Source organism: Rhamphochromis longiceps, linkage group LG1 (assembly GCF_057381845.1).
Source record: "Rhamphochromis longiceps isolate RC_006_pf linkage group LG1, R_longiceps_female_GT1.1, whole genome shotgun sequence".
In the NCBI taxonomy this organism is placed as follows: domain Eukaryota; kingdom Metazoa; phylum Chordata; class Actinopteri; order Cichliformes; family Cichlidae; genus Rhamphochromis; species Rhamphochromis longiceps.
Genome location: NC_140557.1, coordinates 35,188,574 through 35,205,926, shown reverse-complemented (window position 1 = coordinate 35,205,926; position 17,353 = coordinate 35,188,574). Strand labels below are relative to the sequence as shown.

The window sequence follows — 17,353 nt, the reverse complement described above, 5'->3', positions numbered from 1 at the left end:
AATAACTCTGAACTTGTGTTTAGCAATGTGTTGGTTTGAACTGACTGTTTGGTTCACTTTTGAGTGAATAAATGTGTTTTTAAAAATCAATCAAAATCTTTCTTTCTTTCTTTCCTCTCCCTCAGTCATGTCTGTCCCATCTCTAACAACTGAAAGTAAAATAAAATAAAATAAATAATAATAACAATAAATAATAATAAGGTCAATCAAATTGACCAATATGGCAAGGCCATGATGATCCACTTGGTAAAGTAAATCCATTGGGCATCATTCTTGGCCTTCAGACAGTAAATCTGATGGCTAAAAAAACAAACAAAACCGTGCATTCAGATCATAATTATGATTGCAAAAGGATTGAAAAAAAAAACACACAGTAAAGATAGCATTATTTTACTTTAAAGCTATACTAAATGAAGCCAATCATATATCCTGGAAAAAAAAAACTTGTGCGAGTATTTATTTTTTCTCTGACAACTTTTAACTTTTACTTCCTACATTTTGACAGAAATATTTGTACTTTCTATTTCTTATACATACATACATACATACACACACACACATATATGTATATATAAAAGCAATGAATTTATATATATTTATTGCTTGATAATTTAATGTACAATAAAAGATATTTCATAATTAAATATTTCAAAATGAACAATCGCTTTATTCATAAATACTTCAAATGGAATGGATTTTAAGAAAAAGGGATTAAACTCAATAACAACCTGACTTCAAAATTAACTGAAAATTAATAAATTCAAATAAAAAATAACAATAGAAGAATATAGTTTTTAATTTTGGCTGCCATGTCACAGTCACGGCGACATCACTGAATTCTCTTTGATGACAGCTGCAGATGTTCTCTGTTCAGAACTGAAGAAGCTTCTCGGATGAGAGGTGAAACGTCTGGACTTCTTTAAGTTGCTTGAAGACGTTTCACCTCTCATCCAAGAAGCTTCTTCAGTTCTCTGTTCAGAACTGAAGAAGCTTCTCGGATGAGAGGTGCAACATCTTCAAGCAACTTAAAGAAGTCCAGACACGTTTCTTTACAAGCTCCTTTGACTACGATGACCTGGATGACTGAGAACCTTCACAGACAATAACATCTGTCTGCTGTGAGGAAGTGACATGAACACATTCCATCTGTGTCACTAGCTCACCCCCAACCAGTCGCGGCAGATGGCTGCCCCTTCCTGAGCCTGGTTCTGCCGGAGGTCTCTGCCTGTTAACAGGCAGTTTTTCCTCCCAACTGTCGCCAAGTGCTTGCTCATAGGGGGTCCTCTGATTGTTGGGTTTCTCTGTAATATTGTAGGGCCTTTACCTTACAATATAAAGTGCCTTGAAGCAGCGTCTTGTCAACAGGTATTTTGCAAATAAAATGTAATTGACATTTTAATTGACTGAACTGATTTCCTTTGGTTTATTAAGTCTGAGTGGTTGTATTTGAGCACTTTTGATCGACTTATATTCATTGTATTCATTCCTTAAAACCAGGTACTAATTCAAAACTTTCCACAGTGATTTTAAAACCTTAGCAAAGAGCAAAGGCAGGAAGTACCAAAGTACTTCCTGCCTTTACTTAGTTACTTAGTTACAAATACTTAGTATAAAGTATGTTTGGGGAGTGTGATTGTGTGTACAGTGTCTATTTGTGTCTGTCTCCACGTTGGGTGAGTGCCAAGTATTTATTTGTCTGTGTGTGTGCCTGTTCATCTGTGTCTATATGTCAGGTTGGGTCTGAGACTCCACCTCTCTGGGTACATCTCAGGCCCTCCAAGGTATGGAGGCCTATCTCCCCTCACCACACTCGCTGCCAGGTGACCCCTTGTCTGGGGCTCTCCTCAGCTCTTCCCAGGAGGGTGGCACGGTTGCCCTTCCGGTGGTCCTCTTTGGGTGTGTGCACACAGGTGTACGCATGGGTGTTCACAGACACAAACTACACCTTTCTTGGCTGCTACCTCAAAGCACATTGCGTGCTGTTGATGTTGCGTGCTGCACAATAACATTCAGTGTTTAGTATCTACTGTCATTTACTCTTAGCTAGATTATTGCAATGGTGTTGTGTTTATTATGTTGCTCTCTTTTTTGTTTGTTTTCTCTTCTGATTTTTCTTCTCTCAACAGGTGATCCAGATTATTTTTTTGAAGTGCCCTTTCTCACTGTCTCTCTTCCCATCTGTTTTTCCTTCCCTCCCTCTCTTTCTTTCTTTTTCCCTTTCCTATCCCTCAGTCATGTCTGTCCCATCTCTAACAACCGAAAATAAAATAAATGATAATATGGCAAGGCCATGATGATCCACTTGGTAAAACAAATCCATTGGGCATCATTCTTGGCCTTCCGACAATAATTCTGACTGCTACAGAACCAAACAGGACTGGCAAAAAAACAAGGTTACAGGTAACTCTGTTAAAATTTAATGTAAGCCATGATATGGAGACACTTTTATCTGATGAATTTTTTTTCTGTGTGTCGTCAGCTCCGTTAATTCAATAATACGAGATAGCCACTGTGATGTTGGTTCAACGAGTCATCCAGTGTCGCTCTGCTTGGCTGCCAACACATAATTTTTCTGGAAATATTAACTCATTGTATTTGTTTATCGCTTGCTGATTTGATATTCCTATTAAGGGGGCGCACAGAATTATGATTGCAAATAACATGTAGTAATTCAGTTTAGCAAGAAAAGTCTTTGCACCACAACAATAACAGGGGACAAAATACATTCAGGCACGTTTGTTATCATCAAAACTATAATATGTAACAAAGACAACAGAAAGCTGTTGAGCTCTTGTTCTTATGCTCTGCTCTTAGTCTTTCAAGATGTTTTTAATAAACTGCATTAAAACCAATTTTAAAGTAATAAAATGCTTTTATTCTGCATTGAACCATCACAAGAACAATTTAGCCACTTTTAAAAATAACTTTGAATTTACAGCAGTGCAAAGGTCTCCTTGAGACAGCTGCCGCACGATGAGTGGGAGGCTTATTAAAAGCATGTTTTTACTGTCGTTCCTCCAGCATTGCAGCGTTGCCCAGTCCAAATCCTTTGGGGCCAAAGTTTTTGGCATAACAAACTGCAGAGAAAAACGAGAATTGACTGAGTCAATAATCAACATTTAGAGGTAGTTTTCAAATATGACCTGTGTGTACTGTGTGCTGCTTTGGTTTTTTTCCTGTAGTTCTGGTTAAATATTAAATGTTCTGGTTTTAAAGTGCAATGAAGATAAACAAGAACCATCTTTACAATGTGTGTGTGTTTGTGTGTGTGTATGTGTACCTTTGCAGTACAGCTCTCCATCCTTATCTGTCACTGTGGTCGACTCGAGGCTTTTACCACACAGAACGCAGCGGAAGCAGGTTTTATGCCAAGGCTAAAGACGCACATATTTGTGATTATTAATAACAAAGTGCTACAAAGTTCCTTACATGATATTGTCACACAGTGGAACTTTATATTTATCTTTTATATTGGTTTCATTTCGATTTTTTTTAGTTTATTTGCGAGTTTAGTTTTTATTGCATGATTTTATTCTTCTGTTTGTATTGCATGGTTTTTGGTGTTTTATTTGACATTGTTTTAATCCACTGTGGATTGGCTGAGCATGGGACAATTAGCTGATAGGGATCACCTGCTGAGGTATGGGTATGTCCAGAGGTGGCCTATCAGCTGTGTAAAGACCTAAGGCAGGCTAGCTGAGCACTGGAGGAGAGAAGCCCCAGACATGAAGAGGAATGCAAGAAGGCCAGGTGAAAAAGAGTTGGGAGACAGTGGGAGACTGTTGCGAGAAGTGCAACAGTGGGAGGCGCTGCGTGTAATCGACCGCCGGGCAGATGTGTACCTCTGCCTGCATATGTGAGTAACACTCTCCCCACTGTCGTATGACGGGCACAGCCGTTTTGGGAAAGGGCCGCCATAGTTATAAGCCAGGGCCTCTTCCGGGATGATTGCTCTGGCCCCTATTTATTTATTTACAGGACGCGGACGTGAGGGGAGCTGTGGTGGCATCGCATGAGGGACTCCGATGCAGAATGCAAGCTGGGCTGGGATGTGATGGGCCCAGTGAAGGGACAAGAGGGGGATAGGAGGATGCTCCTCGTCTGCCTGAGATGAGGCTGGCGTGGACTCCGCTCTGGGGAAGGAATTCCTGGCCAGCTGGTGGACCCATAAGGAACATGTGGCACACTTACATCAGGCGCTAAGCCTTGATTTCATCGTTAAGTGGCCTAAAGAGTCCAAACTGATTGGGTTGGGGGTTTTTTTTTGGTATTGTCTTTGATTTTTGGTGTACCCAATAATCAGCAATAAAAACATACATCTAGAAGAGATACAAGATGTGAATTTAAATTGTTTGTCTGATTGGGCAACAGCAAGTAACTTTGAATTTAAGTCATACTTTAGATGCACACAAAGAATAACAGGATGGTCCTCACCTTCCCTGCTCCCATCACCTTCTCTGCTGCATAGACTGCTTTGGAGCATCGAGGGCAGCGATCTGAACTTCCAAACTTCTGGGACAATTTATTGGCGGTGGATTTTGAGGAGGCTGGTCGAGGTTTGGAGCTAGAAAAGAAACGCTGTGTGATGTCATCTTTGGTCAAAGTAGATTTTTTAAAGCAATTTTTCTCTTTAAGGTTATTTGCCTCTGCACCACTGTTTCGGTCATGGTTAAGGTTAAGGTTATAAGGTGCTCTGTCTTTATCTGTCATGAACACTTACTCATGAGGCTGAGGGCCTGCATCCTGTCCAGGAGGATCAGAGCTCAGAGCGCCAGCTCCTTGCCCATACCCATATCCTTTCGGCCCGTACTTTTTGCCATAACAGGACTTGCAGTAAATCTCAGACTCATGCGCTGCAACTGTTGTACTGTCCAGCCCCTTTCTGCAGCTCACTTGTGTGAAGGAAACACACACATTTAGTACCATGCTGACCATGAGACTGTGTGAGATGTTTTCAGTAGAATGTCATGGTGGTATAATGGAGGTTAAATAAAGCACCCACCTAGCTAGTGTTATCAGTCACCAGTAACATTACACATAGTCTGATGTCTTGTATTTCTATTTGTAGAAAGAGAGGGGATCATGAGGTGAAAGTTCGAGAAAAGATGAAGACTCAGAAGATGGGTGAGCTTTTCACAGAGGCCTTTCTGAGCTCCCAGTGGAACAATCTAGCAGTCACACAGGCTACTGACCAGCTGGAGAGTGTATGTTTTGGTGTAGGGGACAGTAAACTGGGAAAGTAAACTGTCACTGAGTGATCCAGTTAAGCACTTGTGGCTGTATGAAATCAGCAAGCAAGCCAAACAGAAGCAGGGTGGAAGAATCAAAGAAGCTTTGCAGGCAGGTCATTAAACACAGAAAAATACAGAGGGACTGCTGAGTAATGATGCAGGCCCAGATGGGATACACAAAGGTGAATGGAAGGAGGAAAATAGCTGGGGGGGTTTTACGTGTAAATTACTTCTATCACATATCTGCATGATTCTCCAGATCCACCATGACACCCTCTGTTGGGGCAGTGCGGGTCTGCTTACTGCAGATGAAGCAAGTCTTGTGGAAGCTCCTTGCATTACACTGGATCTCCTCTGCATGGTACACTGTCTTCTCACAGGCTGCACATTTGGCTCCTCCTCCCCAGTTTGGCATCTTCAAGAGTAAATCAAAATAAATAAATAAAGGAGTTCAAACAATCTATTGATCTGTTGTCTTGTTTTCCAGGCTAGAACTGAAATGTAAATATGATTTCAATTCCCAATTTGGATTTGAAACACCCTCTCTACTTTTAAGACTCTGCTTAAAACCTCCCTTTTTGATAAAGTTAGCCTGGATCAGGTGACCCTGAATCCTACTCTGCATTAGGCCTAGGCTGCAGAGGGTTTCCTATAATGCACTGAGCATTTCTTCTTCCCTCACTCTTTACACTCACTATGTTTTTATACACCACTCGCCTAAGGTTGGTCTTCTTTTTTCAATTCAGTTGAATTCAATTATTTTATTTATACAATTATTTTATTTATACAGCCCCAAATCAAAACAACAGTCCCCTCAAGGAGTTTTTTTTCTGTCTTACTTCCTTCAACCCCAACTGCTCTCAGCAGATAGCTGCCCTTTGGTATGCCATGTTTTGTTGGAGCTTTCTTGTTAAAAGGGAATTTTTCCTTCCCACTGTTGTTGGCATGTGCTTACTCATAGACAAGTAAAACATCGTGCAATTAAATCAGTGTTAATGTAAGGACTGACTTGATTTCCAGTATTCTGTACATGTATGTAATCATATTAAAAATCCAATTCAATTCAGTTTTATTTATGTAGCACCAAATCACAACAATAGTCACCTCTTTTTTATATTGTTAGGTAATGACCCTACAATAATACAGAGAAAACATCAACAGTCAGATGACCTCCTATGACAGTGGTTCCCAAACTTTTTTGCTAGGCCCCCCTTTGTTTCCAAGAAAAATCTTCGCACCCCCCACCACCTAACACACACACCCATATTTTGTTTTCAAACTCCATTGCGGTTTATTTCACACCTCAAACATTTAGTAAACGATTGAACAAAAAAGTAAACTGCAATAAATTACAGGTAGTCATTTACTACTAGTAAATTAGTAGTAATAAACTACTAACTTTGTGAACCTACACCTTTGAAAACGCAGCTGTTTCTATGCGTTTGAGCCTTTCGTCCACACGTAAACGGCACTTCGAATCACCGAAAACTGAGATTTTTTAAAAACTCTGTTTTTGCGTTTTGTGTGGACGAGGAATACAGTTTGTCACGCAATGTGAAAGGTATGTGCCTTTTCCTACGTCAGACTGTGCGCCATGTTATGGTTTACATGAGATGAATTGCAGATAGAGACAAAATACTGTTACTGCTAATCTTAATATCTTCAGTTTTTACATGCTTACATATAGACTACACACGCAGTTACTCTCCCTCCAATTAGAAAAGCAGAGGCCTCATGGTGTAATTTTACTTGTAGTTGTTTTCTCCTGTGTAATAATATTCAACATCGCTATCAATACATTTTTTTAAATGTCTCTCTGTGCAAAATGGGTTAAAAAACATAAACAACTGTGGCATACTGTTTGTCAGTGATTTGGACAGGGGGGACAAATTACGGCAAGATCAGCCTGACATTATTTGTATCCCGCTGTAACTTTACTGTATAAACAGCTAACATCTCCAAAATTTCAGGATTAGTTAGTCATTATAAGAAGTGTTTGTGAACTAAAAATCAAGAATGTGGGATACTGTTCGTGATTTGGAGAGCCCAGCGTGTGCTCCCGACAGGGAAAACCAATTCTGCAGGGGAGACCTACCTTGGCACTTGTGCGGGTGAAGCCAAAGGGCAGACATGCTTCACCATTTTTCTAGTTTTTGTTTTAGAATGAAGTTGGAAACATATTTGACGATGCTTCATCTCCTGCTTTGCGTTTGTGTGGAAGCCCCGTCAAAAAGCTCTCCGTAATGCTTGCAGGGTCCAAGCTTTCTTTTTTTTTTCTTATCTTTTCATACCGCCACTGCCCCCCCACCAGCCCCCTCCTCGGTAATGGCTCTGGGCTCTGCTCCTCCCCAAGGAGCGGGCCCAGCACTTTGGGAATCTCTGTTTTAGAGGATCTACCTTATCTACATTTTTACATTTATAAAATTTGAAAGAGGATACTATACTGAATTTAAAAAAGGTTAAAAATCATCTCCTCACCTAAACAAACAAATAAAATCTCTATGTTTTCAGGTGGTTGTGTGTGTGTAATCTCTATGTGTACATTCCTGCATGTACGTGAATACACGTTGTCAGGGTTACGAAGATTTCAAATCAAATCAGTTCTGATATTGTCTCACTGCGATGTGTCAGTTTTTAACTCTAACATCCATCCTAACATTTACTCAGGAATGGCAGCTCTGCCCTCGCTGGCGTTCTGTCTGACATCCCAGTTTGCACTAATATCAAAGGCTGCCCATCACCTCACAGCATTGGTATGTGATATTCCAGGAACAGGGGCTTAACTGTCATATTGGACAGACAAAAGCTGAGCTGTCTCTCCTTCAAATTACACTGAAAACAACTGAATATTACTGAGACAGATCCTAAATTTCACGTGAAAGTGCCGCCAGCCGTTCATGGTATGGTTGTGTATAATAAATGCGTCAATGTAAACAGAGTTCTAGCAAGAAAAATTAAAGTAGTAAGTAAAAGTATCATCGAGTACTTTACTTAGCTTGGAGTAACTACTCAAACCCTGAAAGGGAGCTTTAATACAAAAGGTAGCAGGTCCTTACCTTGACTCCAAGCTTGCTTCTGTGGCTGACTGGTGATGAGTGCTTCTGGGCTGTTTAAATACTGTCTCACCATCACCACGGTCCACTGGTGACACTTCAATGAAAGTATCCTCCTAAAATAACTTGTGACTAAGCAGGGCCCTCTGACCCTTCATCACAAGCTGAAAGAGGCCTGAACATCAGCCACTCAGATATTTGCTCTGCCCTCAGACAGAGTGCGGGAAAGTCTGACTACCAGCAGAGAAGCATTACAGGATTATATGCATGAACGGTGTATTTAAATATAACTATTGGTTGCACCACTGATGGTGAACACATGGCTGAGCTGCGGTAGTGACCTGGTGATCTTCACATCTAGTTGTAGGGTCGTGGGGTGTCATGCAATTGTTGGACGTTTCATTCTAATATTTAGGATCTTCACCATACAATATAAATTGCCATGAGGTGACTGTTACTGTGAACTGGTGCTATATAAATATAACTGAATTGAAATGAATTGCAGAACAAATGTTAAAGATTGGTCCTAAGCTTCCTACAAGGGAAAGTAAACACAGCTTGTCACAGACGTTTGAATCACGTCAGATCTCTTTACTTATTCTACTGAAGTGATACTTCATACTTAAGCTCAAGAGAGAAGGCTTTCAGGACTGTCTCCAGTCAGCTGCTAGGCCATCAAGAGATAAGAGCCTAAAAATATCTCATGAACAAGTAGCAAATGGACATATGAAATTGAACAGAATAGAATAGCCAGTAAACAAAATCAATATGAATCTGTCCACAACAGATCCACGTAAAGTAGCTTAATTAATTTAACATTTTTATGTTAATGCATTCTGTTTAATAAAATTTAACTTCAGAAGCTCTGGTGACAAATTAAAGAAAACAAAAACAAAGTGCAGAGTAAAGAGTAGAGCTTCAAGATTGAGCAATCAAGACCATGTACTGGAAGCCTATGGGGGGACAGTACCCTCACTGGTTTTTTTGACAATAGTAATACAGAGCCAGCTAATGTATCTATCCAAAATCTGCACATCTGCTAACTATTTCTTTGAAATCATTTTAATACTTAAACTCTTCTGTGAGCCCCTTGTGTCTTATGGGTAGGGGCCTCATAATCCCAGGACAGACCGTTCCTATTACGATATAAAGGTTTCATCTTGGGATAAAGGTCAGAAATCTGCAGTGGATCCTTCAAACTATGAAAGCAGATGATCAAGACCCAGAAATAATGTGCTAGTGCCGTTTCCCAGTTTTAAAAATAGTTTTAGACCCACCTGTGCCACTGGCACCAGTGGGAAGGAAAAACTTTTGACCTCCAGCAGAACCAGGCTCAGGGTGGGGCAGCCATCTGCCACAAACAACTGGGGATGAAGGGATTTAGAGAGGGAATGAAAATGCGATCTGTTCATAAGTTGGCGACGACGGCGACAAAGGATGCATTTTTTTCTTTTCTTTTTTACAAAATACATATTTAAAATTTATTAAGCATTTTTAAATTTAGCAGGACATCAGATACAAGTGTAATTTTCTTATAAATTAATCTCACAATTTCTCATTTGTCTTAGGATGTCTTACAAATATTCACAGGTTCTCAGCAATTCCATTCAAGGGGTAAAACAGTTAACATGTACATGCCGTATGTGCAAAAGTGATCTTGCTAGATTTTACTCGAGTGCTGATGTCATTTTACTAGTACTGACAAACTGAAAAAAGGAATAAAAATATCCATATTAGCAGAAATGGAAAAACAAAGCAAACAAAAAAAACCCAAAACAAACAAATAAAAAATATCTTATTCTTACATTTCTCCCCATGCCATTCTATTCCTGTGAAACAGACCACATAAGCATCACAATGAGCACGACGGTAGTGTTGATGAATATCGGGATAAACCTGCTTTTTTAGAGCTGGCTGTCATAAGAATGAAGGCAGTGAAGCTGCTGTGAAATGTTTTCAGAGGTAATGAATACTGTGTAAATGCTAAACAGGTTAAAAAGGGGGAGAAAAAAAAACACCCATCCACCCACAACATAAACAACACCCACACACACAAATATGTACTCTAAGATCCTTCAGGGCCCTCAGGACTCATCAGTGGTAACGTCCAGCTTTCTTTGAGGGATGTGTACAGTTTTGGTGGATGATTGTCCGGCAGTGTTTACTACAGCAGCCAGAGGCGAAAGGGAGACCGGTGTGTGAAAGAAGCTGTGCTGGGGGACCCCGCTCCCTTTAGGGGTGGCCATCAGGGGCTAGAAAACAGACAATAATTAGTTAGACTAATATTTCTCAACCAAATTAGTATATTCATTTCATTGATCTTATATGAACACTAAATCCTATCACCTCAATAATAAAACACTTGTTTCAGGTCTAATCAGACAATCAGAAGCACCTCTCTCAAACTGTTAAATCAGTGAGACAACTGAAACTAACTCAAAAACACCGCCAAGAAAACTGATGACATGCATGTAAATCCATGTGTGCCATGAAGTCTGAAAGCAGAACAGATTAAGTCTGGTTTAGAGGCCCACGCTGTTTGTTTATACCTGCTGTACACCGATCAGGGCCACTTGATGTGGGGATACAGTCTGCTGAATGTGCACAGGGGACAGAGGTTTGATGAAAACCATGGCCCTCTGCTGCAGAGTCAGGGGGCTCGGCAATGGACTGGTCAGGGTGTTGGCACGCTCTGGAGTCTGAGGTGTAGCAAATGCACTTCCTGGGCTGGAGCTGGAGATCAGACCGAGGTTCTGCAGGGTGAAGTTTAAGATGGCAGGACTGGGACTGTTGAGGCGGTGGGCTTGCTGGGTGGCCTGTGGAGAGGCTGCGTTAGCGGGTCTTTGAAGCCGAAGGTTGGTGGGCGTAATCTCCTGGGCTGGGGCAGGTCTGGAGCCTGTAGACAGAGTAAAAGTCAGTTCTGTTGTTTGGATGTTGTTTATGCAATCTTTACTGTGCTGCACACAATGATAACTGGAGACCTAACATTTTCTTGACAGTTTAAGTATAAAATCTATGTACAGTCAGAGCTCGAGCAGCACATTTAATAAAATATTTACCTGCAGTTGGTGTTTGGTAGATGTTGGGAGGTGAGATCTTGTTGCTTTCTGCTCCTGAACTTTGAACTTCCTTGTAGCTGATGAGGGACTGCTGGGAGATTGGGATCAAGTATCCAGCTGGGATTAAAGTCTGGATAGGTAGAGTAGAACAAAAGAAAATCAACAAATGAACACCTACTAACAGATCATCCTCTGATCCTTGAAGTTCTTTTAGCACTTCTACCTCAGCATGAAGCTGTCTGGGTGTGAGGGGAACAGCCCTGACCGGTGTTAATCCCGCCTCGCTGTCAGAATTTGCCACCTTCTCTTCTCTGTCCAGTAGGAGTTCCAAACTCTGCTCTAATGTCTGATTGGCTACAGCCCCGCCGGGGGTGTTGACAAACTCTGGGTCCAGGTGGAGGGCGCGAGGCGAGGGCCGACTGGTGAGCTGACCGACACGACGGGCCTTTAGGCAGGCCTGCAGGATCTCACAGAGCTTTGGCGAGGTGTCCTAGGAGGTGAACAAAGACAGGCGCTGAGAAATGAACAGTGCGGGGTGATACAGTTACATAGTTCTGTGTTGGTTATTACCAGATTATTACATAAATGGCACATTTAAGTTTTCTCACCTTAAAGGTGGGGTCAGACCTCTTAGCTTTAGAGGGGCTGCCCTCGGATGCCAACTCTGAACGCAGCCTTTTGACCCCCGAGGGACTTGCATCGGCAGCTGTGTGGCTCTTAGCTGCCGACTGGCCATTTGGGCTCTGCCCAGTCTTATCTTCAAAAGTCATAGAGCGCACTGCCAGGCTAGTTGGCTGCGGCCTGGCCAGAGGGTTTGACCTGAGCGAAGAAGGGTTCAAATACACGGCGTAGGGCCCGCTCCCTCGCTGCTGAGGTAACAGTACAGGGATCAGGGGCGAACACTGCGCGGGGATGTAGGCAACAGACCCTGATGGCTGTGCTGCCAGCAGGGCGTGTGGGATCGGGTTGGCAGTAGTATTGACTGCCTGCTCCTGAGTTGGAGGTTGTAACGGTATACGAGATGGTTCCACTGAAGTAGGAGTGGGAAGCTGTAACACGTAACCTGTGTTTGCCTCTGCAGCAGCAGGCTTTAGGCCTACATCTCCAGTCCTGCAACACAAGCAGGACAATCATTTAAATGTTTTATGTTCTTTTTAAAAGTGGATGCTCACATTGAAACATGACAAAATGTTTAATATAATGAGGTAAGTTTGTGCACGTGCAAGCAATCTCTGTGGGTCAAAAGCCAAATAAGGTAAAACGTACAGAGTTATTACTGAAGATTTAGCTTAGGATGAGTGACAGACTAAATGGAACTAAACTTACACTGACTCCTGGTCGAGTTCAATCTTACAAATAGCAGCAAGCTGGGCCATTTTGTTTGGGAAGTCACTGTTCACTGAGGAATCACCTGAAGACAGAAGAGTAAATTTAAAAAAAAAGAAAGAAAAGAAAATTAAGAAGCTTCATTGCATCATTCATAATAATTTGCTGGAGAAGGAACTTTTTTTTAAATGAAGAAATGTCTTTTCTGCTTACTCTTGACAGGACTGCTGGGGGCCGAGTTGATCTTGCGTCGATCATCCTGAATGCTCTTGGCGAGCTTTATGAGGGACGGGTGGCGAGTGAAGCTGCGTTTGGTCCCCGGTGACGAGAAGAGATTTTTGGCACAGTTGTCGGCAGACGCACGTGGTTCAAGTACGCCTTTCTTCTTGGGTGGGCATGCGGTTGAGGTGTTCTCCGAGTCTAGAGGAAGAGTTAAGTGCTAAGAAAACACAAACGCTACGACTACACCTTATAACTGAGGGCCAAATTTTCAGGGAGTTCTGGTGATACCTATGACTTGTGGGAAATCATCAAGGCCGACCCATTCGAACGCCGGTTTCCTCCCCCTTTCTTCTGCCACGTGAACTTTCTCAATGAGCTTCAGGCTTCGTAGCACATTAGCTATGTCGTACAGCCGCCGCACTTTGGCTGCAAACACACAACCAAACAGCGTTAATATCGACTAGTGAAGACACAAAACAGGAAATACACATAATCAACATTTAAAACTTCATAAGATGCCTTTACCCCCACCTCAATCATAACTGTCATAGAGTTCATGCATTGTTCACATGTATGCCACGACGCAGTCTCGATTAACCTTATACCAGGGGTGTCAAACATAAGGACCCGCCCAAGACTCCAATCTTGCCCAACTGGAGATGTTTGTAACACTTTCGACTTTTACATTTTAGACTTTTAAGTCATACATTTTACAGCTTTTCATTCTCTCTTATCTCGCTCTACTGACAAAAGAACTCCCTATCAGAATTCATACTACACCAAGTAAATAAGTAATAATACACCGTTAAATGACAGAAAGTTATTATTATTTTCAAAATCTACTGTAGAAATTTGTGTTCACATTAAACAAAACAAACAAACAAAAAAAAGAAGAAGAAATTTTGCCAATTATTTTTGTTTTTGTCATATAATTAAAGGACATCTCAAAACATCTCAGAAATGTGTGTCAATAAATGTTTTCACACCATCAGAAAAACAAGTTTCACCGGTCTGGCCCACCTAGGATTAAAGTGAGCTGTACATGCCCCACAAAGTAAAATGAGTTTGACATCCTTACACTACACCTTATTTGGATGAGGCTCTGTACTCACTCTTGAACTTGTTCTTGTCTTGGTCTGCTGCTTGGTCCTCTCCAATCAGGATCTTTGCAGCCACGTCCAGACTGACCACACGAGGATTAGACACCAGAAAGAGCATGACAAACTTTTGGCTCATCACACGCAGAGATTTGTCTTTCCTACTGTTGACAGAGGCTGGACAAGACATAGGACAATAAACACAAAGGTTTGTGTTTGAACCTAACTGTTTCATTTTGTATTAGTATTTGTGTATCATCTCACAAAATTCAAAACGACAATTTTATTGTTTATATAAAAACAAAATCTTCTCCACCTGCTTTGAACTCCACTCCTGGCAGCTCCACAAAGAAGAGCTCTTTCTGTCCGTGTTCTCCGTTCTCCAAGTCCACCACCGCCACCTCGTTCTCCTTCTCCTCCCCGTCAAAGTCAAACTCCTTTTCCACAAGGCGCTGGCGGATCTGCTGCATCTGCTGGCTGTACCGGTGTTCCTCGCCCACCTGCTTCAGAATGGCCAGAGTCTCAGCCAATTTGGTTCGGCCGTGCCAGGTGTAGCGGTTCTTTGCAGAGCGGCTCACCATGTGAAGACTCTCCAGCACGTTCATGATGTCATAAATGCGTCGGCGCTCCACATCTGTGAGCGTAGGAGAAAAAATAAAATTTCTTAACTCATTAGGTAAAAGTAACTCATTGGAGGAGAAAATGAAACAAACCAGAATAAGTTACGATCATGGTGTTTTTGTGTGTGTTTTTTTGCCTAAAGCAGAACAAGTCAACTCAGATATGATGTATCATAAGAGCTATTGCTAAACAAAGTAAGTTAAGCAATCATTAGCTACAATCTATGAGCTTAATAGACATACTGAGCTCAGTGGCCACATCATCCAGGCAGATGTCATTGTTGAGGGCTGGGTTTGGGTAATCTGGATAACGTGCAAGGAACTTGTGACACAGAAGCCCCAGACTCTTCTCTTTTCTGCTAATCATTTTCTCTGACTCTTCTCCATTTTCAGGCTCCTGTAAAAAAAAGACAACAGACAAGAACAGCTTTTTTACCATCTCAACATACCAGAAGATGCCTGTGACATCAGCTCTAGTATTTTATTTGTACCTGTGTAGATTCAAGACTATCCCGCCCATCGTTGTCCATACAGAGCTCCTTTTCTCGGTTTCTGATCTCAGGACTAGCAGCGCTGATGAGCATTTTGAGGTTGGAGGTCGGTGTCCAGGGATCAACTGAACCAACTTCCCTCCCTTTTTTAGGTGTGGTGAGGGGACCCATCGTGATCTGGTTGTCCACTAAGACACCACACGAACCAGTTAATGTCTTTGGCGTTTTTGTTGTTTTTACCAATACCTGGGGTGCAACAAAACCACCATCCTGGTGAGAAAAGGAGAAGACATATTAAGATGCAAGCCTCATATTTCTTCTCTGGTTAATACTGAAATGTAAGAATAAAAAAATACGAATAAATTTTATCTAAACGTGGCCATATTATGCTGTACTTATTGAGCTTTGAATGAGACTTCTGGGTCAGTTTCCAAGTTAGCATAACAGTTCAATAAGGATCATATGAGCTATAGTTATCTAGGTATTACGTTACCTATGTTAACGGTATAGTTCAAAACAATCAAATACTTTAAGAAAAATCATATACAAAGGCAATTCACTTAAATAGCCATAAAAAATTAAACCTGCAAACCAGATTTCTTCGTTATTATATTTATAAATCTTACTTATGTATATATACATTTTTAGAGAATATCTTACCTCTTTTGGGGGTAAATATATTTGCCGGGGAACCGGCAGTGCAAACAATTATGAGTTTAATAATGTTCACGGTGTCAGTTTAACAAACACCATGACTTTTCTTCCTGGTAATTTTTGTCAAAGAAATCTTTTAAAACTGATCAAAACATGATTAATATTGGCGGTAACTGACGTACATTCCACCGAATCGCAGCCCCAACGGCAGGGCGGTACCGCCCTTTTTATCAGAAGCAGCCAATGAGAACGAGGCGCGAGGCAGCGGAGAGGAAGTTAATAGTGTCCCGCGCAGGTAAACAGTTTTTTGAAATCCTTGGCGCGGAACGTGCCTAAAGCAACAGTGACGGCTCGCTTTAACCTTTAACACGTTTTTGGCAAACAGTTAATAATTACTAAGTTCCACCATGAGGAACGATACTTTATTTTTATGCCGAGTCTGCTTTCCGGTGGAAAAACGTCCTACGGTTAAGGGTGGGCGTCACGTACGCCAGCTACGAGTGCCCACCGTCCGATAAGAAACAGTAAAACCGGATAAACAAGAAACATTTCAACCAAGCCCAACTGGCTTTCAAGAAACAATAAGGACCAAAGTTTAGGCTATAAGTTGTTAGCAAATCAACACATCTACGTACAGTGCCAGTGGAAAAAAAATCCACCAACATTTACTTTCCAGCCGTCTAGATCTCGTGTGTGCTTTAATAAAGCTCCCAAACCTTAGAGAAGTACATAAACAGACTCACCTAAATCCACGAAATGTGTCTCTCTCAAAGGAAACTTGACATCTTCGCAGTAGTATGTTATGGAGTCCAGGCAGTCTGGTCCGAGCGCCAATAAGGACTTTATTATGGGACTGCGCTTCTCCGCGTGCACAGAGGCGATAGAAACGTCAAAAATCATACAAAATTACTGCAAAGTTTGCGCGCCTCAGCTTTCTCTCTTCCTCTGCCAGTAAGCAGTGGCCTTTTGGTCAACGTTACTACAGTTATGAAAAGTTTGCCCAGTTGTGTCGGTGACCGGCAACATTTGGCCCGCCCAGTACGAGTATGCGCGCTCACGTCACACCCGCCCCATACCTCTTGGCGGGGAGAAAGGCGGGCCCAAATCATCTGTAGCGTCACGTAACCTTTCACCTTCCGAGCAGGAAGTTCCATTTTAAAAGGAAGTTAAAATACAAACATTTCCTTCATTTTCAGTCCAGGTTTTGTATGCAATCATTCTCAGGGGAACGTGTTTTTCTGTTTTTTGGGGTACTCAATAATGATCTACTCAAGGATAAAAAATTCACTTAACTCAGGGGGTGACCCAGTGTTGTGTCTACACAAAGCAGAAAACTTAGCAAAGAACCAGTTTTAAATGCACTTTGCTACTAGTAGCAGCCAAGTAAACACATCATTTGTTCTAATTTCTTTTGTGTATCTACGAAAAAAAAAGAGCCAAATGTATAACAGGAATAAAATAGTATTTTTACGCCCACAGTGACTTCCAAAGAGGTGTTAGTCCCAAACTTGGCTTATCTCAACATGGCGGGAAGTTTGTCCTTCAAAAATCTTAGAAAACTTGACAAGTGGAGAGCAAAAGAAGAAGTGTCAGGCTTAAA

General features: G+C 41.5%; 2 protein-coding genes across 3 annotated transcripts; both read right to left on the bottom strand.

The window, feature by feature from the left end:
• Positions 1–2,543: 2,543 nt before the first annotated feature.
• On the bottom strand, positions 2,544–8,438 carry csrp3 (cysteine and glycine-rich protein 3 (cardiac LIM protein)). Its single transcript, XM_085407874.1, has 6 exons — positions 8,288–8,438; positions 5,535–5,646; positions 4,721–4,892; positions 4,435–4,564; positions 3,281–3,374; positions 2,544–3,077 (listed from the first exon to the last, which is right to left on the bottom strand). Exons 2-6 carry the CDS (start codon positions 5,644–5,646, stop codon positions 3,004–3,006), a joined length of 582 nt encoding a protein of 193 aa, XP_085264000.1. The 5' UTR covers positions 8,288–8,438; the 3' UTR covers positions 2,544–3,003.
• A 1,542-nt stretch (positions 8,439–9,980) lies between these two features.
• e2f8 (E2F transcription factor 8) lies at positions 9,981–16,799 on the bottom strand. Of its 2 annotated transcripts, XM_085407866.1 has the most exons (13): positions 16,497–16,798; positions 15,100–15,369; positions 14,852–15,005; positions 14,305–14,622; positions 14,004–14,165; positions 13,180–13,317; positions 12,883–13,089; positions 12,670–12,754; positions 11,952–12,453; positions 11,567–11,833; positions 11,344–11,473; positions 10,834–11,180; positions 9,981–10,536 (listed from the first exon to the last, which is right to left on the bottom strand). In XM_085407866.1, the coding sequence occupies exons 2-13, from the start codon at positions 15,268–15,270 to the stop codon at positions 10,369–10,371; spliced, it is 2,649 nt and encodes an 882-aa protein (XP_085263992.1). In that variant the 5' UTR covers positions 15,271–15,369; positions 16,497–16,798; the 3' UTR covers positions 9,981–10,368. The 2 variants fall into 2 exon arrangements, with proteins under 2 accessions (XP_085263992.1, XP_085263985.1); XM_085407859.1 differs by having other exon boundaries at positions 11,344–11,833; positions 16,497–16,799.
• Positions 16,800–17,353: the final 554 nt, after the last annotated feature.

What these genes read in the sequence shown, in the direction of transcription:
- e2f8 (XM_085407859.1), bottom strand. Translation starts at nt 15,270, where the DNA reads ATGGGTCCCCTCACCACACCTAAAAAAGGGAGGGAAGTTGGTTCAGTT. An exon ending in CCCCAGCAGTCCTGTCAAGA is followed by an intron (nt 12,755 to 12,882) that starts GTAAGCAGAAAA and finishes TTCTGTCTTCAG; the next exon opens with GTGATTCCTCAGTGAACAGT. An exon ending in CCCTGATCGGTGTACAGCAG is followed by an intron (nt 10,537 to 10,833) that starts GTATAAACAAAC and finishes TCTGTTTTCTAG; the next exon opens with CCCCTGATGGCCACCCCTAA.
- csrp3 (XM_085407874.1), bottom strand. Translation starts at nt 5,646, where the DNA reads ATGCCAAACTGGGGAGGAGGAGCCAAATGTGCAGCCTGTGAGAAGACA. An exon ending in AGGTGATGGGAGCAGGGAAG is followed by an intron (nt 3,375 to 4,434) that starts GTGAGGACCATC and finishes GTGCGTCTTTAG; the next exon opens with CCTTGGCATAAAACCTGCTT. An exon ending in TGGAGAGCTGTACTGCAAAG is followed by an intron (nt 3,078 to 3,280) that starts GTACACATACAC and finishes TTTTCTCTGCAG; the next exon opens with TTTGTTATGCCAAAAACTTT.